The following is a 23,901-nucleotide window of genomic DNA, read 5'->3' on the forward strand; positions in this document are numbered from 1 at the left end:
TCTGATGTCAGCCCTTGAAGGTGATCAAATCATAAAGGTGAGAGGCCAACCAAACTTCCTGGGAGGGCCCTAAAAGAACTTACTGGCACATGTACTGAGGCCCCTCTGGCATAGTACATTGGCACGATGGGTGAGCAGGCAAGCAAGCTCCAAAAAGCCACAGGAAAAAAAAAGCAAAATTAGCCTCTGGTTAGAGGCTTTGTGAGGCTTGGCATGAGGCGATCATTTGTTGCCACCTGATTGTGACCAAGTACCTTGGGAATAACACATTCATTTAGAATTTCCCTAACAGTTTAAAGGTTGCCTTTTGTTGTCAGGGCCCAGAGGTGGCACAGCCAAATAAAGCATTTGGTCAGGCTTGCATTAGCTGGAAGCTTACCATGAGGGCCCTGCAGCTGTTCTGTTCTAATAGGAAGGAGCTTTGATACCCTCCAGATAGAGAGAAGTGTTCTTCCTACAGGTAGGAGAAGTATCTTTCTACCACGTGAAAGGAATCCATTGGAACTCGTCAGCTAGACTAGGCTGTTCTTGCCACTGAAAGATCTTCATGTTCTGCCATCTAGGAGAGGTAACCTCTGGCAGATACTATTCACAGTTGGAAAGGGCTTTCCCTGGCAAGGTCAACAATGCTGGGTTTTTCGTATTTGTTGATTTGCTGTAATGTTTGTGTTTAGTGTTGTTTGTATGAGTATAAATTGTGTAAATAAAGCATTTGTGTTATTTAAAACAGGAATGGGAATAATGTATGAAAGCACTCCGGTGTTAATGCCTTTAGCTTTTGCTTTGCAACATATGTGACACTGTCTGTGTAAAACCAGTAGGAAGTCAAAATCAGGAACCAAGTTTTTTCTTTTTTTTGTAATTATACTTAAAGATCTTTGCAATACTGTGTTACATACTGAGTGGATTGCATACAATGTAAATACCTCTCCAAAGAGGCAAAAAGGTACTATTTTTGTACTCGCAAAAAGTGGAAATACTATAATGTTCTCAAAACCCAACTATTTATTTCTCATTATGATTTAATTCTGTCCAGTAATCAATCCCCAAAAGTGTAAGAGTACAGATGTGTTAAGTGCGCTCAGGATTTGGACTGACTTCAGAATATGAGCTGTCATTGCTGTTCTGTGTGCACCACAGCTGGCCCGCAGCCAGACTTGTTATACACAGAAGTATTTGCAAAACTAGAGGTTGCAAGCTGAGCAAACAGCTTGGGGTTTTACAATAAGTTTTCACATAAATTATAGTCTCTAGCTATTTTGTATTCTAATTGTTGAACTCAGGCTTCATATCATAAAGGTAGGTGCCTATAAAAGCTGAAATCCTTCCCTTTCTTTCTCTTTTCCATGCATTTTCAGAAACCATATGCCTGTCAAATTCCCGGGTGCTCCAAACGCTACACGGATCCAAGTTCCCTGCGCAAGCATGTGAAAGCTCATTCTGCCAAAGAACAACAGGTGCGTAAGAAGGTAAGGCCATCGATCAAAACTGTGGCATGCTCAAATGAACACTTACTGAAATTTCATCAATATGTTTGTATTTAATTGGTCTGTGATTTATGTTTTTTCAAATCAGGATTTCACTGTGTTGTTGCTAGGTGAAAATTGAACTTCAGTTCAGTTTCCTGATGGTTTTTCACTGGTGCCAGTCAGACTACCATTTTCTTGTTGCAGTGATTTTCAATGCTGTTTTTCCCCCCCTTGCAGAGCCGTTTTCTCTGCACTATTAAATCAGGCTCTTCTTTCAAATTACCTCCTGTTCATCCTTCTGACCTATGACTCCAAATTCTGCTCTCATTCACACCCAAATCAAATGGGTCGCTTAGTTTAGCAGCTCATTTAAAATATGGATGAATCCCACACCTGAATAAATTTATAAATGTCAGGAAAGATGTGGTATTTTAGTAGGTTAGAAAAAACACCCCCTATAGATCATAGGGCCTTTGTTTTAAACACGTTTATAGATCATTTCAAACCCACACTGCTCATTATGTGTTTACTAGTATTCCATCCAGCCAAATATTTTATTAAAAAACCCATGGGTTTCTATGGGTTCAATCCTGAATTCATTGTTATTTTTGTTGTTATTGGGATAGCACCTGAAGGTGCCAGGCAAAGATCAGGGCCCTATTAAAGTAAGGCATTGTTCTCTAGTTAATGAAAGGATGGCAGCTGCCCCAAATAGCTTACAGTCTAAGTATATGAGAGGAGATAACATGTGGATACAATAGACGAGGGGATGTGGGGGATTATAAGATAACAATGAGGCAATTGTGATTAGCATAATAAGCAGCAGTCACAGCACACCAGCAGCCTAGTCATTGTTCAGAATTTTGTAGGCATCACAGCAAGGTGAGGTTTAAGGATGATGGAGCGGAAGAGAGGTGACGAGACACAAGAGTGGATACAGGTAGGGAGCAGATAGTAGTGAAGAGCCTCAAAGGTGAGGACCAGAAGCTTGTACTTAATAGAGTGGAGTGCAGGAGCCAGTGGAGGGACTCAAAGAGAGAGGCGACAGTATCACAATGGAGGTTATTTTGACAACAGAATTTTGAAGGGACCATGGAGAAGCAAGATGGGTGTCAAGAAGACCAGAGAGAAAGTGGTTGCAGTAGTCAGGACAGGAGATGATAAGGGACTAGACAAATGGTCATGATTTGGACAGAGAAAGGACCAGAATTGGTCTTGGCATGGAGGAGGAAGAGGCAAAAGCTTTGGAAATGGCCCAGGTGTACATGTGTAGGAGAGGACAGAGTCAGGGATGACTCGCAGGTTACAGGCCACAGTGATAGGGTGTCCTTATCTGGTAGAACTCCCAGTGAAGTTCTGAATTCAGCATGGGTTTTTCCTTGACAAGGAGTGATACCCAAATGCTCTGGTCTCCCCCTCTTCTTGTGGAGCGGCTGGGAACAGACCAGTAACAACAAGAAGTAAAGGCAGTAGGGACAGGAGATGAAATAACAGCAGCAGCCCATGATACCACCAATAGCTCCCTACATGGGGTTTCAGATCTACAGTTCCAAGGGTTCTGGTGTAAGAGGTGATGAAGAAAGAAGGCAGTGGAGCCAGGAGGAAGATTGCTTTCTGTGGCATCATCCCCCATGACCCTCTTGGGCATTTGCAGTGCAAAATAGCCTGTCAGCACTATATTGTGTGGAAACATCCTCTTGCTCCATACCTGTCTCTCCCGTGGGAGTAGCTGAAGCTGACTGCTGGAGGGGTTCTCATCACAGATTGTGTCCGAGTGGAATGACTCTCATGTGTAGCCTTTCCTCTTCCCCTGGAATTCTGTGGTTTTGCCTCTAGCTCCTTTAGAGTGCTTTATGCGCACCATTTTTTATAGTGACCTGTAAGAGCGCAGCAAGTTCTGGGACCCTGAATAGAGATACAGAGCTCTTCTACTGACTCACGCTGATGTGAGGACCCTGCAAAGAGGGCAGTTATTTCTGCTGATTTACCCTGGCAGCCAGATCACATGGGACCTATTATCTCCAAACTCGAAGTATGAAAAGGTTTAAGAGCCCAGGAGTTTCCAATCTCCTCTTTGGATTTTCCCCATGAAGGAGGTGATTTCACTAGTAGTCAGAACTTCATGATTGGGCCATAGGGCCCCACCCTGCAAACACTTCTGTGCATCCTTAACTCTAGGTATGGGCGCAGTCCCTTTGACTCCAAGTATATAGGTAGGTGTTTATAGGATTGGGATCTATGTTTATACAGATCTTGGAGCCATTCAGAATTTTTATTAAGAAGACTTCTAAAGATAGCAGCAGATTTATAATGTATTTTGATCAGGCTTCTGTGGAAAATGAAGTAAGGCAGGTATCATCCATAAAGAACTAATAAGCAAAATAAATATTTCACTTAAACATATTGGAGGGGGGAAATGTGCAACTGAAAATATAGTTCAGTGTTTCTAAAACTGACTCCAGTCTCTTCCCATCTCCAATCTGAAACAGGAAAAATGAGCAAAGGGCTGTTTTTACTTGCTGCTTCATTTGCAGTTTATGACTCAGCAAAGTCCATTGTTATCTGTGTTTGCTGATTTCTAAGTAGAAGTGACTTAGCCAAGAAAGAAAAATTAACAGGCTGCTCTGCCCACATGTCTGAGGCATCCAACCAATAAGCACAATCTTTGATTTTTTGAAAAATGCTCTGAGCAGAGATTTACATCAGAGGAGCCCTGAATACGTAGTCCATACCTTAGAGAAGGTTTGTTAGATCTTTCTCAATTTTTTTTTTTTTAGGAGAACAAAATCTAGGACGCTAGTGGTTAATTTAGTAGTAGTAAAAGTTTTATTGGCTTCAGCTGCAGATTGTTATCCAAAATGCTAGATATTTATCTTAAAAAAAACAAATGCCTGGATAACAGAACCCTAAATAGGTTTGCCTGGGCCTTGCATTTAGAATAACTAATCCCAGGGGAGATTAGTATGCAAAACTGTAAACTTCAAAACAATAACTATTAATGGCCACAGAATACGATGGCTGTTTGTGTAATTTGAGTACTATATTATGACAAACACTTGGCAACATAAGCATGTTTGAAGGAGAATTAGAAATGCTTTTCTTTCTTAATTCTCCTCTCCTGCTGTTTTTAATATGATCGACATTGTGGTTTTCAGAGCATGCTTCAGACACTTTTGCCAGAGCATTAATTTACATGGAGACCAGCTGACATATTGCTGATACCTCTTACACATTACTGACAAAAAGAAAAGGAGTACTTGTGGCACCTTAGAGACTATCCGATGAAGTGAGCTGTAGCTCACGAAAGCTTATGCTCAAATAAATTGGTTAGTCTCTAAGGTGCCACAAGTACTCCTTTTCTTTTTGCAAATACAGACTAACACGGCTGCTACTCTGAAACCTGACATTACTGACAGTGCCTTATTTCACCAGTTTTAATCTGATAAGCACAAACTCTTTTCTTTCCCTATCAAAAGTCTTTCCAAGTGTCACAGTTACAAAAACGATGCAAACCTTTTGCCAAAGAACCCAAAACACTACAGAGAGCTAGGAATACGTAGTGAAATTATGCCATAAAATTGAAGAAACATAGGGTACTTTATGTTTCTGAACCAAAATGCTGTTGATGTAAGATTAGCACTTAACTTGTGTGCTTAAGAAAACCCAATGACCTCTAATTAGAAATACTTAATACCGGGTATATCCTCAATTACACTAAGTTCCTAAGAATGACATTCTGTTCCTTCCTTCTATACGTAGGCTATAACCAAACAGACATATGAATTCAATTAGCTACAGTTTGGTGTACTTTGAAATAAGATCTCTTTGTTTTATCCTCCTCTTGCAGCTACATTCATGTACTGATATTGAACAAGATGTACTAAGTGAATGCTTAGCTATACAGCAGCTCCACACATCTTCACAACACATTTTGGATGGGAAGTGTGGTAGATCTATAGGTCACCATGACCTAATAGCAGGTAAGAATAATTCCAATAAATATGGTGTTATATGTGTCATTTTAAGTAAGGATTATTAAAGATCTTGGGCCACTATGGAAAATCAGCCCATTATGTTTAAGATTGTAAAAACCAGAATGTAGGTTATAAATTAGGTGAAAAATGTATAGTGCATTATTTCACCATTATTTCACAGGTTACCAATGATAAATTTTTCAAAGATGCCAAGCACCATCGCTCTCTTTAATTTTATCTGAAGTTCTGGGTCTTCAGCATCTTTGAAAATCATGCTCAATGTCTTTACGTTTGTGCTGGTCTCAGCAGTACACAATGCACAAGCTATGTTAAAGCGCAGAAGGAGTCCTAACAAAAACAGAAATTCACAGATAAACTTACTGTTCTGCTCACAAACAGATATCCCACAGTAAATATCTCTTTTTTGGCAGTGGAGATATACGTGTTATCTGGAGTGCAGGAGTTGCTTCCATTACAAAAATATCCCTGCTGCCTCTTCATGGGTGAGCTGCCAGAGGGGTGAGGGTATGGCTTTGTGCATGCCCAACAGGGGAAATTTTACCAATGGAAACTTAGGTACCTATAGGGCTGGTCTGAGCAGGAGTTTTGGGGAAATCTACATTTTGGATTTAGCCCCCTAAAGTGGAAGTTCATCACCTTGATCTAGTGCTTACTCTTTGTTTTTAAATGATGAAAACAGTTTAGCCCTGACACTTATACATTCCCCTTCCCAGCTGATCACACTGGGCCCCTGGCCTCTGATTTTCACTGATCTCATATTGGATTCTTATGTCACTATTAAGTATGAAGGTGATAATGACGACTGCTATGATACATTATCTATGGAACTGATACCATTCTTCTTTTGATACTGCCACCAAATACTGTGGCAGTTAGTAGCATAGGATTTGCCAGATTGGATCAGACCTATGGTCCATCTAGTCCAGTAGTCTGTCCCTGTAAATGGCCATCACCAGATGCGTCAGAGGAACGTGCAAGACACCCTGCAATAGGCAAATGTTGAATAATCTTCCCCCATCCTACTTAGATTGTAAGCTCCTCAGGACCAGAACAGTCTCTTTGTTCTGTGTTGTACAGCATCTAGCACAATAGGGGCCTGGTCCAGAGGCTCCTGCTTCAATACAAATAATAATAATCCCTAATAATTAGAGATTGACTTAAACTTGAAACATGAGGTTTTATATCACTTTTTTGTTAACTTTATTATATTATAACTCTGGATGTTCTTCTTGTCCATATGAATGTCCAGTCTTGCTTTGAATCTTAAGTTCTTGGCCTCAGCAACATCCTGTGGCAGTGAGTTCCACAGTCTACATGTTTTGTGAAAATATTTCTTTTTATCAATTTTGAATTTGCCAACATTCAATTTCAGTAAATGCCCCTTTTTTCCTGTTACAAGAGCGTGGGAACAAAAGCATCTTCCTTCTCTAGACCATTCACTTTATATACTGTTAACAGGTCCCCTTGTATTTGCCTCTTTTCTCAGGTAAACAGTCCCAGTCTTTTTGATCTTTCTTCACAAGAGTTTTTCCAGGCCCCTAATCACTCTTGTCACCTGGCTCTGAATCCCCTATATATCCTTTTTGAAATGGGGTGACCAGTACTTCACAGAGCATTCCAGATGAGGCCAGTCCATTGGTTTATATAATGGCATTATAATATTTTCCGTATTATTTTCCATCTTGTTCCTTATGCATCCTAGCATCTTGTTTGCTTTTTTTACCACAGATGCACATTAGAAATGGAAGAGATGTATTGCCTCATTTTGCATCCATCACCTTGTATGGCCTGGATAGAGTCTCCAGAGAGAGGATGTAATAAACATTAATTTGCTGTTTTCATTCTGTATTTGCTTAAATAGCTATCCACATAAATACCAGTTATGGATAGACTGTCCATGGTCCTTGTAGGTGTACACAGAGGGTTGGGGGACTATGGACTCCAGGCATAAGAGCTGAGGCCAATTTCCAGTCCATGTAGTGGGGGGCATCGTGGGTTTCTCAAGTTGGGTTCCTAAAAGTGAGCCACTCCAAAGTAGAGGAGGTCACTTCTGAAAATGTGAGTCTAAGGCTTGGTCTATATTAGAAAACTTGCCCTGGTGTTAAAATCAATGTAGTTACATAGGTGCAAACCCTTAACACAAACATATTTAAACCAATTTAGATTAATATAGCATTAACTTAAGTCACTTTAAGCATGACTTAAACTGATTCAAGTGAAATTTAAACCAGTTTAATTGCATCTATGTAAGATGTTTGCACTGGTGTCATTGATCGATTTTAAACTGATCTAGTTATATTGGTGCAAATTTTCTAATGTAGTTAGACCCTAAATGCCTTTGTTCACAGACAGACATGGAGTCCATGGTGAACTGGGGTTACAATACAAGAATTCCTGGCGCTGAGTCCCTCACACATCACAAGGGGTCCTAGTGTCCTTTGTGGGCTTTGTTAGAGCAACTCAGAGAAGCATCGGAATCTACAAAAGATCTTCAGCTTTTTACCAGTCCAGGTCTTCAAAAAATGATTGTATCCTGGTTGACACCTTCTATAACCACTTTCAGCCTATTGTAAATTAAAACAGTGGAATTATAACTCCTTGAGAATAAGATGCAATGGGAAAGGATAGTGACCCTTAATGCTCATGATGTTGTTAGGATTCTGTGACAACACACAGAATGCTCTACAGTATTGTTACATTCCTTCATTCAGTGTGGCAGGAAGATGTAGGAACTATAGGAATGTGGAGGAATCATTTTAACTTTATCACCTGGGCTCTTCAAACTCATGAGGGCACCAGCAGCACCTCCAGGATTGGCTCCTTGTTCGGTGACATTAGCTGAGAGCCCTGTGTGGATTTCCCCAGCCGCTTCAACTCTTCTATGAAGAAACTGAAGGATCGTTTATGTCTCCACAGGATTGACTGCAGTGAATAGTCCCATGACCAGTCTAAGATCCCCAAAGTCCTCAGTAAAACAAAATGTATTAGAAAACAGGGAGAAAAGTGAGCTCACAGATAAAAGGTTCAGAGACCATACCTAGCTTCTGAGCCTAAAGCCTGAGACACTCCTCCCACCACAACCTTGCCCAGCTTGCTCCACCCTCTGACGTTACAGAAGAAAGATCAGAGAATAGGATGCTCATATTTTTCCAAGCTGTGAAAGCCTCATCCCTTTCTCCCTGACACAGACAGTTCAGGTTAGCCCTGGTGTTTGACCCTCCAGAAGGCTGCTGCTGGCTCTCCTCTCACACTGTCAGACTGTGCTGTTTTTTGGTGTATAAATGAAAGCTCAGCTCTTTTGGAAACCTGACTTTATGCAGCTCTGAGTTATCGTATTAGAGGTAAAATTGCTCTAGTTCATGAATATCCTGTGTTTCTCAATAATACCAATCCATCCCCAATATGATTTCTTGGCTGACTGTATCTAATCTGTCACTGGGGTATTTTTAAGATCTAGTTTTAGTAAATCTCTTCCTATACTTCCACCAGGTCACATTACTCCATTATGAGAAAGAGACAGAGGAAATAAATCAAAGTGGAGAGACTGTTTTACAGTGAAACAGAAGTTACCTCATATTACCTGCCCCACTATTACAGTGGCAAAAATGATCCATCATCATTTTAGAGCATATATAATATAGCGCTGAACATTACAGAATCAAAGTGAAAGGTTATTCACACAGTCGCCTATAGTTTGTAATGATATGTTCACTCTTTCAAATAAGCAACAGCAATATTTCAGGACAAGTCAGGCTTCAGCATGGTATATAGTATACCACATGGACAAATATATAATGTCCTTTTCATTCCACTTGAAAATGCTCATGTATTTTTTCAAAGAAACCACAATATTAATGTGCAGAGCCTTGGGCCTCTGGGATTACTTGAATTACTGTGGACTCTTTTTTTTTTTTTCCAAGTTAAAGCTGCAGCATATTTTAAGTATGTCAGAGATGAAAGCCAACAATGCAGAAATGAAATGTTTAAAAAGTTCCCATCCCCTGTGTCCAACTTCAAAGCAGGCTTGTGCTTAGGCCAGTGGCAGATATTACGGGGAAAGAATGCTCTGTGGCATGAAGAGGAATCCACAGTACGCAGCTGCTCAGACCTCGTTCCTTTTTATTTCCATTGCTAGATTGCTTCACTGTTGCCTAATTTAAACCTCAAATATGCCACAGAAATTGTTGGAGGAAGAGCACTATGGTCAGAGACTGAGCATCGTCTACGGCAAGGGAAGCTTTACATGCTGCTTCTATCTTCATTCAAGTCCTATCTGGGCTTGCATTTTTATTATTGATTTTTGCTCTTACTTGGCACACGTCATGAAAAGGCACTAATCACAGATGCTCAGAGCACTGGTTTGGGAACAGATGTTAAGGCTAAAGGTTAAACCATTTAAAATTTTGATTGATGACATGTATTTATAAACTGAAGTAGCTAATGTGTTAAGAGGCCTGAGATGCACAGTCCCAAACTGTGTCCGTAATTTATAAGGCTTTCATGCAACTTTCTGCAGTTAGGAGATAGTTCTCCATTTAAAAAAAAAATCTGGAAGAAAAATTTTACAAACATTGAGAAAAGACGAAATTGCAGCCTTTTGGGAGATTTGCCATGGTCACAGAGAGTTTTTCATACATATAGATTTTCTAGGAGAGACAATGAAATTTTGCAGAATGTGGATCTGAGTCTGCTTCCATTAAGCGAAAAATTGACCTCAGAGGGAGCAGGATTGGGCCATAAATAGTCAACTGTTATCCCTAGAGATTGTCTGATTATCATCAATTTACTGGGTGCTAGCCACACATATTGGAAGACATAGTCCCTACCCAAAAAAGCTCACTTTCTTCCCTTCCTGCATAAAAATCCAGCTTCACCTGGAGGACTCTACCATGGCTGGAGGATGGAATTCATACCTCCAACCTGTTCAAGCTGCGCTATTCCCGTTGGCATAGCCAGAGCTGGAATAGCAGCTGCTGCCCCATGCACCATTTTTTGCAATGTAAATACAGAGTCTGTATTTTTAGGCTTTATGGAGCCTCCATTCTCAGTGCATAAGAGGTCCCAGAGTTCCCCTCCCTTTGGCCCCTCTGGCCACACCCTACTTTGCAAGCAGATACCTGGTGCTACACTGTGCAATACTGTACATATGCATTCTTCCCTGCCAGTGTGACACCTAAAATGTTATGTGTACTCCAAAGAATGCAGGACTTGCTCTTTCGGTCCTCATGCAGGCAGAGCTTCCAGTGGGCGGTCTGCCTGAGGAAGCAATCAAGATATCAAAATTACAACAAATCTAAACTTCCAGCGTGTCTTGAAACTGAAGTGAAAATATGCAGTTCAAAGCACTCGATGGTTAAAAATGAATTCCATTGAGCAATGCTGATATTTCAGAATAAGACCTAACACTGTGAAGGAAATGAAGTTAGTGTATTTTCTAAGTGGCCTTTCTTTGCAGTAATAAAATAAATAAAACTGTATTCACTTTAAATAAATAGAAGATTGGTTCACAATGACTCAACAGAAATGACTGATTTCGTGTTGCAGCCTAACATGGAATCTACTAGTAACTCGTCTTTCCCTTTGTGTGTGCCACATGGGCCTAAATGTACTCCTAATTATAGGCAAAAATCCCATGCTAGCAAAGTGAACAGTAGTGTCAATTATTTCTCTGTATTTCAGCTTTCTTGCTCTTCACAACTCTACATAGTTCAAGAAATCAAGCCATATTTCTCTTTCCTGCTCTACAAGTTAAATGAACGTGCACAGGCCCAGGGACACTCTACAGTCTTAAAACACATTTAATCTTTGCATCCTTGTTTTACTGGAGACTAGATAGTGACTTTGCATAGTGAGAAGGATGGACACATGGGTGCACTGCCCCAGGAGCAACCCAGGGGTAAAATGGTGATTTAGAGTCACAGTGCCTTCCCTGGTCCCTCCCACATTGCTCTAGTGGGAAGTCATCTGTACTGGTTCATACCAATGAGAGATTAGTTACCCATATGGGACATCCCAGCTATACTGACTGGCATGTTGGGAGGGAACAGAATCAAAACTCCGCCCATTTCTTGCCCATCTCTGCATACTTCTCACCCACATGCATTAAGGGGGAAGAGCAGCTCCATGGAGCATGTTCAGTTCCCTAGACCACCCAGGGCAGCGAGGATGTTATGTGTGTTATGTCCCTCTGCTTCTCTGTGGGGGCACATCAAAGTTTATGATTTGTTCTTAATTACTCTGGCCCCAGTCTTGGGAGGTGCTGCGCATCCTCCAAACACTCTGGCTTTTATCTCTTTCATTGAATGTGATCTGAGGTCAGACCACACTTTTTAGGCTCCGGTCTTTTATTAGCACCCAGCCAATAAGGAAGAAAGTTATCCATCCTTGAACCAGACCCAATAAAGAACTGAAATTATAGTCAATAGTTGAGACAATAAGACAGTCCATGAGAAAGCCATTAAACCTTAGAGACTCCAAGCTCCGTCCAAGAATGTAGAATATTCATGCATGTTCACCAGCTGCTGCACAGATAAAGCTATCATTCACTTCGTGTTTAATTTTTAAGTGAATTATTGATGGTGAAAGGTGCCAGTCTCACAGCTGTGGAGAGAAAATGTCTATCTTTATTCCTGGAACAGGTACTGTATTTTGCTCTACACTGTCCCTCCAATTTATCTGAGTTCAGTCTGTGTAAGAAGCACATCTAGATGTGATCTTCTGACTCAAAGTCTACATCCAATGATCATTTGGCATAGCTTCAGACTGCCAACAAATGTGTAAACTGCTGGGAAGACTTTTGCAATGTGAAAATCAGTATGTTGTAAGGGGAGGAGATCTGAAACCCCCTCTAGGACAGGGACCAAATTCCTGCCATTAACCTTCTGTATTGAAATAAGATTGCTGAGAAGGTGACAACAAATCAGTTCCAGCATCATCTGGAAGCATCTGAACTTTCCAGACCTTTTCAGTCTGGCTTTGGATGCTGAGACAGAGCTGATTTCATTGGCCTAGTTGATCATTTCCCCCTAGCAGTGGGCTAAGATCATGTGCCCAAGATTCATTTAGGTCTGTTTTTGACACTGTTGTTCATGGGGGTGTCAGGGCTTTTAACTCATCTGCAGACCCTGGCAAAGGTGGATGGAATCTTGCTTTATGGTTCTACGCTTTAATCTAAGAGAAACAAACAGACGTTGATGATGAGCAGTTGCTCGTCAGAGAGCTCACTCACAGATTCCATGTGGATCTGACTTCTTGCTTACCAATTCAACATCTGTGTAATGCCCATGGGAGAGGTTTGGATGTTGGTACCGTCAATACACAAATGACACTCAGCTCTCCGTTTCCCAGCGTACTGAGCCTGATTGACTGGAATGTGCGCTTGGTGGGGAGGAGAGACCCTAAGGAAGGATCCAGTCCTCCCTACTGTCTGGTTATTTCCTCCTTCTTCCCTCATGTCTGTTTTTAGTTTGTCAGCCCTTCAGGGTAGGGATCATGTCTCTGTGTGTGTCTGTGGGGGATTTAGCACACTTGTGGGTGCTTTGAGAAATAATATACAAAAGCATATATCTTTCAGTGTACATTTATTGGGGGGGATTTTCAGATGTACTCAGCATTGACCTAACTGCTCCCATTCAGGTCAATAGGAGCTTTACCACTGACTTTAACGGGAACAATTAAGCCAAAAATCATAACCCTAGACGAGATGATTTGTCCCATTTGACGGCAAAGCTCCCATTGAAGTCGGTGGGCACAGCATCAGAATCTTGTGTATTATGGAGTCATGGTAGCAAAAGAAAAAAGTTAAATGGCTATGAATGTAATTATCATGTATATGTAATAGCTACTTTTCAAGTCTCGATATCTCTGCTGCTATTTTTTTTAAATGTAATTCTTTCAAGTCTAATTTTGGCCAAGGTATTTTTAAAGCATTCAAGGTCCTGTATAACACTTCAAACAGATTTTGTTTTTTTCAAACAGAAAGTTTGTACAGTATTATAATTATTATATTGATCTTTCAAAAAGAGAAATTTACATCAGTTTATTCATATTAGAAAGTTAATCTTTCTAGCAACCCCAGAGATGCATACATGAATGTGGTTCTCAAAATTGTATGTAAAAGAAGAAATATATACAACTCTGTAGTTAAAACAGCCACAGGTAATTCAATATCAGTTTAAAACTAAAAAATACATATGGATAAGGTCACTGTAATTAAACAGAAACAAACCCAGTAAATTATTTATTTCCCTTCATATTTAAAATTTCAACTCATTCATCAAATCACTTTCCAAATCATTAGAAGCAGCATCACAGATGGCCCCAAACCTACACTTGCTGAACTGTAAACATGTGAGTCATTCCATTACCATGTTTGTGAGTCTTTACAGGATTGGGACTTGAGTTTGCGAAAAATTTTACTTTCAATCTTCAATAAAATGAACCAATTGATCAGAGTCATACAAAGTCTATATACTATTATAGTGTGAAACTAGTCACCAGCAAGGAGAAGCTCATAAATATATGTTGTAATAAAATTGTCTGTGATTAAATATAGGCAGATCATCTGTATGTTGATGACATAACTAGATAAAAAAATTTTAACCAACAGAGTGCACTATTGAACCTGCAAACTGACACAGCAATAGAAACAGAGGTAGAGTTATCTGTTGTGGAAGATGCTGATGCATTCTGTTTAAGCAAAGAATAAATGAGAGTTGAAATAAAGCTATTTTCTCCACGAGTGGAAATATGCTGTCATGTATTCCTAAGGTCTCTGTCACATAATAACATACATGCTATTAGTCAAATGGCTTTGCAAACGAGTCCTCTTCTTACAAACACGCATGTGTGTAGTCCCCTTCAGCTCAGTGGTGCTACTCATAGGCCTGATCCAAAATCTAAGGAAGAGCTGCCATTGACTTCAATGAACTTTGGTCAAGGACTCGTGTGTACGTGTTCAGAGGATCTGGGCCTATCTTTGTAAAAGGCAGGCAGCAAGCTTCCTTAAATATTGCCACAATCCATTCCGTAGACCATGTGGGCCCACCTGATGTGCCACGTAAACTCATCATAACTTTAAAGAAAACATCACTTTGTCTCCGTGGCAACTTGCAAGTCGTCATACAATTTTTATTATTGGTATGCCTCATCGTGTAACACAGGCTGACAGCCCTGATGTGTAATTTCCTCATTTTTGAGGGTATGATTTTCCTAAACACTATCCTCATTCCATTTTTTAGTTTAATTCATTGAGATTCCATTTACTTCAAGATGTGTTATTTTAAAATTGCTTCAGTATGTCTACCCCTGGTTTACTAGAAAGTTAGTTGATTTATTTCCAAATTAAAGTGATTTCTAAATGAAATACTAAAACTCCGACGTTTTCTGTTGGAGCAGAGAAAAAGCTTTGGGTTCTGGGACTCTCACTATGTGGAGTGATGTAGCATTATCAAGGAATTACATATTTTAATCAGCACCTGCTCGCCAGTCCTGCCAGGAGAGTAGTCCCATTTCCATCAATTGAACTGTTTGCTAGAGGAGTACTAGTCACGTGAGTAAGAGGCTGAAGGCTCAGGCACCCGGATTGAGAAATGTCCTTGGGCCAGCTCACTCCACCTGATGGGATCCACCACATGCAGATTTTCCCCTCTGTAGACAGCGAAGAGGCTTGTGTGTCTCTGCAGCACCAGAACTAGCCCCAGCCCTGTGGAGCCAGCTTTCCACAGTCCAGAGTCTATGGGGAAAGGGATGGAGTCAGGGCAGGCCAGGGAAATATGCATCTTCCCCCTGCTGACCTTGCCTCCCGCTCCATGTCACTTACATGAAAATATGAAAAAGTTAAACAGATCCCAGAAGTCTGAACTTTCCCACAGGCACCTTCCCATGAGAGACCCTAAGGAAGCCACAGTCTGAGGGCATCGGTGGTAGCCTGACTTCATTGGCAGAGAGCCAGGAGGGCACTGCTGGGGTGCCAGAGTTGAAGTATGTGTACATGGTCTCTGCACAGATGGCCTTTGCCTCACACAGATCCCAAGGGCTCTGCCAGATTTAGTGGCAGGCCCTGAGCCTTTACCAAGGAGAGTCAAACCCTGGTCCCACCTCTGATAATGGCAGGATGCACGGGAATCTCTGCCAGGAAATCTCTGGGTGATTTCTTCATCCAAAAGCTCCCCTGCCTTGTCCTCTCCCCCCGGCCTCCCAAAAAAAAAAAAAAACCAAGCAAACTGTAGATCAGTGATTTGGCTACCAGCCTCCGCATGAGACTTAGGACAGAGTGATCTCTCATCAGGTTTACACCATGGGCATCAGTGGAGTTACTTTGAATATACAATGGTGCTAGCTAAAGGAAAATTAGACACACTCAGTCTAAAATGAGTGGTCATAGGAAATACCACTGATTAGATTCCAATTTAGAAGAATAATGAAGGTGCTGTATTAATTAATTAATTAATCAAGGGCTTTTTGTTGTTCTCAATTAAGATAAAGGTCACTTCCATACTGAGAGGTGCTTTAGAAGTTGATAAACGTTTTTTTTTTTAGGTTTCAGAGTAGCAGCTGTGTTAGTCTGTATTTGCAAAAAGAAAAGGAGGACTTGTGGCACCTTAGAGACTAACCAATTTATTTGAGCATAAGCTTTCGTCTGCTACAGCTACAGTTGCACCCGATGAAGTGAGCTGAAGTGAGTTGCATCACGAAAGCTTATGCTCAAATAAATTGGTTAGTCTCTAAGGTGCCACAAGTACTCCTTTTCTTTCTTTTTTTTTTTTTTTTAATAAAAAGAGGTTATTTTTCAGTGGTAGGCATCTAATCTAATAGGATATGAAACAAACCTTCCTTCTTCAGGATGCTCATTTTAGTTTGCAAAATTACATTTGTTTGCCTCACAGGCATGTACACTGGTTCCAGCGCTAACCATAATGGACCATCACCAGGTCTCCTGCCACCTATTCATGACGTACCCTCAAGACACCATCCACTGGAATCAACCCTTGCCAGTCCACACCATCATCTGTTACCTTTGGAGAGTACCAGGGAAGGGTATGTACTTTAAGCAAGCATGCCATCACTCTACAAAGATGTACTTAATCCCGTGTCGTTGGGTTTATGTTAAACTCTGTTCAATGCATTGAGAAGGTTACTGAGTACGGTATGAATACTCAGAAAGGGTCTAGATTGAACAACTTCATTTCCTTGTTTTGAAAACAATTTTAGATTGTTCTTCATACTGTGTCGTTGCATTGAGATTTTATAATCATTTTATTTTTAAATATTCTTCCTTGGTGGCATGTTATTAGCTTTGGCTATGTGCACAGGGCTCCTATTGACTTCACTGGGATACCCACTCCTATCTCAGCAGCCAGAGTACAGCCTGTAGAATCATGAGGCAGTGGCTGCCTGAGTGAGAACTATTTGTTTAAGGATTGCAGACTGTCTCTCTCTGGTACATAACTGCTGTGTTGAAGTGCTGAGAGTGGGACCCACTCAGTGAAATCTACATGAAGCCATTCATTGTATGTTGTATTAATAGATAATGTCTTCTTACAGTATCTTACCCCTTCTATACAAGGCTCTCAAAGCACTTTACAAACAGGAAGGAATTACTCTAAGCCTCACAACTCCCCTCTGAAGTAGGGGATCTGCCTCTCTGGCTAGATTCCTAGCTGGTGCTCTTATTGATCATATCTGAACAGCTCACATAGTAATGAATTTTAATTCCAATGCGCCCCCATCATGGACAAGAGCACTGTCCCCATTTCACTGATGGGGAACTCAGACACACAGGCTTGCCCAAGATCTTTAGCTGTGCCCGGCATTTAATGTAGATTTCTTCAGTCCCATTCCAGTGTAATCACCGTCCCTCCTCAACCCCAATATGTAGCTGGGGAAACTGAAACCCAGAGAGATTACAAATTTAATTGTACCCTTAAGGTGTAGTCCTACAGTAGTGGCATGTGGCAAGGGAGCAGGCTCCCAAGGAGGAATTCCTCCTGGATCATTTGGGCAGTGCACACTGCAGTAAACCTAGACTTCTCCTCCCCTGCATCCAGCCCACTCTTCTGGCCAGTGCAAAGGATGGAGAAAGTACATTTGTCCTCCCCTTTTAGGCAGAGAGTGGCAGTACTCGCCTCACATAGAGCCTGTACGCCGCAGCCACATTACAGCTGGCCCCACTGCAGGGACACATGGGGGTGGGAAGGGTCCTTGAGCACACACATGCCCCCCCACCCTTTTGCACCTACAGAGGACCAGACCCCATCTGTCCCTAAAAGACATACCCAGTGTCATGTAGGATGCCTGTGGGAGAGCCCAGCTCTCCTGCCTCCCTGTCCTGTGTTTTAACCACAAGACCATCCTCTCTATCCCCCCAAAAAACTGGAGTCAAACTTTTATTTTGCTCCACTCATTTATTTTCACCGTAACAGTTTCCATGCTGGTTTAAAAAGATGGATGGATCCGGTTCTAAACTATGCACTGGGAAGCAAATTCTCACCTCTCTCTTGCCCAGCAGCAGACCCAGCATGATTCTACAGCATAGGCCTCGAGGTAGGGGTCTCCATTCAGGGGTCACAGATCCCCTACTAGTTGTGGAGCAGTTTCACGAGGGTTCGCCGTACCCACAGGTGGAAGTGAGTGGACAGTAGGAATGGGGTGAGAAAAATCCACGATGAAGCAGATCCAAGGGCCATTTTTTTCCTCCTGTGGGAGGGGAACATATCAACCTAGAAGAGGAGAAGGATCTCTTCCTCCCACTCACCCCTGTGTAAATCCTCAGGGCGCCGTCCAGTGACTGAGTGTGGGTGGTGGTTCTGGAAGTGCACCTTATGTGAAATTAGCACCAAAAATCCCAACAGAAAACAATATAACCAAACTAAGGAAGTATTTCACATGCCAGCTGCACAGGTGAGTTCTGAGTTTGTTTTTAAGACATTTTAACATTTGAAACATATTTGCTCACCTCCATAACAATAATAAAACCAAAGACATGGCTAACGTGAGAGCATAATATAGCAGCATTTCAGACTCTATAGCTGAGCGCTCTGGACTGCATAGATTCACTCTTATTGATGCTTGTGAGTTGTCTTCATTCTAAGAAAATCAGTTCCCTTTGAGTTAAAAAAAAAAAAAAAAAAAAGCTGAGAGTCCAGTTTTTAATTGGAACCTTCTCCACAAGTTTTGATTGCTTAGTGAGTGCCAGGAGCGGATAACTATTCATTTGCTTTGGTCACAATTTGAGTTTCACATTGGAATGGTTTTCCATTTTTGCTGAATAAGCGTTTGTTCTTGTGTGAGAATAGTGTGCTGATTTATTATCTCCCAATGCTTATGTACTTAAGAAATGCAAAGTGGTTACAGAAACACTATAGTTAATTTCCTATGACGTAATATAAGGTTGAGACAATAACAGGGTTCTAACTATGAACCAGCCATCAGGAAACTAAGAATGGAACATATTCTTTGAATGTCTATTTCAAAACAAGGCATTTTGTTCGTTACACAGTGACTGGGGATGTTTCAGCATTTAAAATAGCATTTACTATATTCAAAGTAACCTGTTATTTTGGGCATTGTATTAGCTAGTCCATAAAATACATTTGCTATATTTTAATTGTTTTCACTTTCATTACATACTGAAATAAAGACAATATTTTAATAGCATTTACTTAAGATAGAAAATATAGTCTGAACTAATCAAAATCTCATACTTTACACAAAACCATACTAAATGAAAGTATTCATCAATTTAATCAACTAAACCAATTTATAATCTAATGCTTGGAGCTGCGGAATTATTAGGTCTGTCTTTGTCAGTTAATAGTTCTGTATCTTTATTCAGATAAAAACGTACACTGCATGGAGAGAAATAAACATTTAAAACTCTATATGAACTGCTTTACAGTTTTGACATACATATAGCATTTTGCCTCATTCATCACCTATCTCTGCATCCATGTTTAGGTACATTTAAAGAATTTCTATACTGTGAATCAATGTGACGACAAGATTGGATTCCAGAGTCTTTGGAGTGGACCAGAATGATTACTATCAAAAACTGTAATTATTGAGTCATCAAATATGTGAGATGCCAAAAGCTACACGGGGCAGAGTACAAATAGTCTACTCAAGGTTGACAGAAGATTCAGAATTTGATTTAAAGGCTTTTAAAAAAACCAAAACAAAACACTAGGTTATACCATCCTTTGCCAAAGTCAATACCAAGTGTAGCACTCAGTTTTCCCAAATGGTTTGCAAAGACATTTAAATAGTTTGACAAAATTATCTAATTCACGTGAAAATGTTCTAACAGAATCTGACTTCATTACCAAATATATTTACACTGGCTTTATATGATATGTGTGGAATTTTTTAAAATTCTGGTACGAAGTGCACAGCTGGCTGGATCAAGTAATTTTACATTAATTTATACTAATATTAATTGAAGGAGAAGTGTCTGATTTAGGAGTATTTTGGCACATAGAATGTAAGGGCTTGTAATGATCCAGGTTGTTTTTGTTTGTTTTTTAATTTCAGGTAGTGAAGAGTTACTTTAATATTATTTATGGCAAATGCTATAATTAGTGTCAAAACTGTTTAACTTCAGCAGTTGCAAAGATAGTACATTTTAATTTGTAGCATCCTGAAGATAGAAAAACAACTCCTAGTATTAACCTTTGGCTTCCCTATATTGATGTTATGCCTGGCCTGGTCTATACTACAAAATTTGCATGAATATAACTAACCAGTTTAAAAAATCCATCTAGTTAAATTTGTGGACACCCCAGTGTAGACCCACTTGAACTGTTTTAGCCTACTAATTTAGCTTGCACTGATAAGTTACCAGCTTTAACCTTTGCTTATATTAATTTAGCTAAACTAGTCTGAGTGGGTTCCATCAGGAGTTTATACCAGTTTAACTAGATCAGTGTGTGTATTGATTTAATTAAACTGGTGCACTTTTCTAATATAAACAAGATATCTATTTTGCTATATCTATATATATATATATATAGAGAGAGAGATATCCCCTTCTTTTGTAGAATATGCACAGAAATATATAAAGAAGGGTCCTGTTTATGAAATAATAGAGAATAGGGTGGTTTATGAAATACAGTTCTCTCTACTTTTATTTTCAGATCACTAAACTATTGTAGAGTAGTAGTCATTCAGACTTGATGAGCCATTGGTATAAATTGGTACAACTATTGCAAGATCTTGTTCACCCTGGAGATAATAAACACCACACAGTATAGTGTAATCTCCACAGCATTATGACATGGTTTTAAAAAGAAAAGTAGATAATCTTATAATTCAGCATACATTAACAGTCTAACAGCACCAATTATCATGTAATTGTAAGCCTTGCTAACAGAAGGTCATGAGGTTTAGGCACTCTTGCTCAGGTCCATTACATTTTTTGCCCATGGATAGGCAAAACTGAATTTCCCTTCAGTATATGGAGTTGGAGCAAGATTCCATTAAAGTCTTTGAACTCAGTCATTTTGCATATGGCTATGTGACCTCCGTCACATGCATTGCATATAGCAAATAGCATTTACATTCCTGGAGGAAGTCAAGGGCTACTGACAAATAATGACAATTCTACCAATAAGGATGATTTATCCCTTAGGAAGGATTGAGACACTAATTGTTCACACTTCTGTAGCAATTTAGGTCATATCTGCCATGTAAAATCTGTGGCTACTGAAGAATTAATGAGATTATGACATCACAGAAGTCTTAAAACTGAGCAAATGATAGGGGATATTTTTAGTTAGATCATTTAAAATGCTAATTTATTTGTGCTTGCTAACAGCTGTTTAACCAGGGAAGACCAGACTTGATATTCCTGATATTTTTAAGGTAAAAATGTGCCGGAGAAAATACATTGCTATGACCACTTTACACCACTCTCGCAGTGTAAAGGATCCTCCTACCTCAGGGTCTCTTTACATTGCCGGAGTGGCATGAAGTGGGCATAGTGCAAACAAGAATGAGGACTAAAGGGTTTCCTCCCCACAAAACCAGCAGTGGAAACACTCAGTCTACCCTCCACCAGCTCAGACTACCCTCCTGAGATGTGAGCCTTGTAAAATGTCCCCGTTTCTTTCCCCCACTTTGAGGTTGTGGTGGTAGCTTGAGGACTGGGGAAGAAGAATTGTGTTAGTGGATAGCTGGAAAGTAAAGTTAATGTCTGTAGGGGTGAAAGCCTTACAGGAGAGGGAGTGGGATGGCTAGATAGGACTCTCCTGTGTGGAATTTTTTGTATTATCCTGGCTCTGTGGCAAGGACGTGAGAGGAGAACAGGGATGGTTTTGTGAATGAAGGAGTTTAGAAGGGTTGTATCCTGTGAGGTGGGATCAGACACATGCAGCGGCTTTAAGGGTTTCACTTCACAAGTGGTTGGTTTTCTGGAGTGTGATTGTAGTGTATGATAGAATTTAGCAAATTGGTTCCAAAAACAAAACAGAAAAGGATAATTCTTTAAAAAACTATTGCAGATCATTTTTATTTTAATAGTTCTTTCTTTCTTGCATGTTAAAGGGCCAACCCCTGTCGAAGGCAGTGAGATCACATGAGTAAGGCAAGTAAGATTTAGCCCATTATTAGAATAGTTGTGGGAAACAAACAAGCCTCTACTATTTAGAGGATGGAACTAAATACCAACACCTTTTTTATAATAGTTCCTGGGATCAGAAAAATGTATCCTTCATTGTTTGTGGATTCCACTGGGACTACTCCTCATTTATAATAGAATACACAAGTCAGTGTTTTATTCTCCTTTAAAAGCACTAAAACCCAATAACAAGAAACAGATATCTCTGAAAGCAGAAAACATTTTCAGTGGAGGTAGCCAAGAACCCATCATAATTTATCTCAGTGTTATGGATCTGAGCACGCAAAAGGGGCATCAGTACATCTGTCCAAAGAAAGAACAATGTACAGGTGCGGGGCTGAGGTTTATGTAACAAAGAAAAACAGTAATTAAAAGCATCTGGATTCGAATCCCAAGTCATTTATCTCATTGTAGAAAATGTGAACAGAGTTCATTTATAATCATATCCAGATAGGCTTATCCTGGTTTTAGCAAAATTAGCATTAAAGTGGCCTCACTTCTGCAATATTTGGCTAAGAAAAATGTAGCATCTGATTGCTGATAGAGCACTGACGTTTTCCTGACTGTACCGAGATGTAGGTGAACATTTATTTAATATTACATTTTTCTAAAATAGGTGGATTGACATTTATGATGTCACTTTGATAGTGTCTTCCGTCTGAGCGTCTAAAAGCAAGCACTAACAAATAAAGATACCGGCCGCAGAGATGTGGTGTAAGTGATACAGTCTCAAATTAATAATAATGCTACAGGGAGAAAAGAGAGATTACATGAGTTACTCAGGAAGCCTTTGACTGAGCGGTGATTAGAACCCAAGTTTTTTGACTTCCAGTCATGTGCTGTAACCACTAGTTAATGTTTTCTGTGATAGTCAGAGGAACAGAATAGTTAGTCTCTGTAAACCTGATATTCTTGTAGCTTTTTAGGAAATTCAGTGGTTTAGTAGTAAGGCATACAAAGAGAATGCATGACAGCTTGTCCTGAAGTTAAAAATCATACAATCATGTCATTGCAGGGCTGGAAGGGACCTTGAGAGGTTACCCAATCCGGCCCTCTATGCTGAGCAACTAAGGGCCAGATTTTTAAAGATATTCAGGTGCCTAGTAGGGTTTTCAAGAGCCCGCAATGGTTGGTATTCCTTAGCCTCTTTTTAAAGATATGTCATGGAGGTTAATTTACTTGCAAGGTCACACTGCATGTTCATGACAAACCAGGGCCTCTGACTTCCAGTGTCCCACTCTCAATACAACCAGTGTCCCAACAACAAGAAAATGGAAACACACTGGAATAACTTGCAATCCCAGAGCAGAGCCTCAGTCTATGTAAAATGTGCAACATGTTACAACCCAGTAATTTGTTTGCTCATCATTTGTAGGAAAGGATAATAAAATGCAATGATGCCCAGCAAGGTGAGCTACAATGAAGGATTTATTATAGAGGTGGAAAAGGATTCCATGCATTTCAGAGAACTAGCCAAAGACACCTGGCAGTGATTAGTGCAAGGTTCACCAAACTTCAGATAGTCTGTTGTTGTTTTTTTTTTTTTTTAAATGGTATAACTGTTTCCTGAGCATGTGCTGACAGAAATTCCCATAGGGCAAGACCCAGAACAGAAACACGTGGCAAGAGATTGGGTGCTATCCAAAGACCAGATTAGCAGAGCTTTACACATCATTTTTAATATATAGGAAGAGATGAAAATCAGTGTTAACCCCCCCCTCACCCCCCCCCCCCAAAATATATCTCCTGATTCTGGAACTGAATTGCACATTCTCATAATGTAAGTAACAAAATTGTTGAGCAGGCAAGGTTTTATGAATGAAAC

At 40.2% G+C, this 23,901-nt stretch overlaps 1 protein-coding gene across 1 annotated transcript in view; it reads left to right on the forward strand.

The window, feature by feature from the left end:
- GLIS1 (GLIS family zinc finger 1) overlaps positions 1 to 23,901 on the forward strand; it is a 267,642-nt gene that overhangs the window by 220,316 nt on the left and 23,425 nt on the right. The window contains exons 7-9 of the mRNA XM_037907384.2: positions 1,359 to 1,469; positions 5,317 to 5,449; positions 16,351 to 16,501. Of these exons, the coding sequence (XP_037763312.2) occupies positions 1,359 to 1,469; positions 5,317 to 5,449; positions 16,351 to 16,501 (395 nt within the window). The remainder of the gene's footprint in view (positions 1 to 1,358; positions 1,470 to 5,316; positions 5,450 to 16,350; positions 16,502 to 23,901) is intronic.

The sequence above is a fragment of the Chelonia mydas genome, chromosome 8, assembly GCF_015237465.2.
Source record: "Chelonia mydas isolate rCheMyd1 chromosome 8, rCheMyd1.pri.v2, whole genome shotgun sequence".
In the NCBI taxonomy this organism is placed as follows: Eukaryota; Metazoa; Chordata; order Testudines; family Cheloniidae; genus Chelonia; species Chelonia mydas.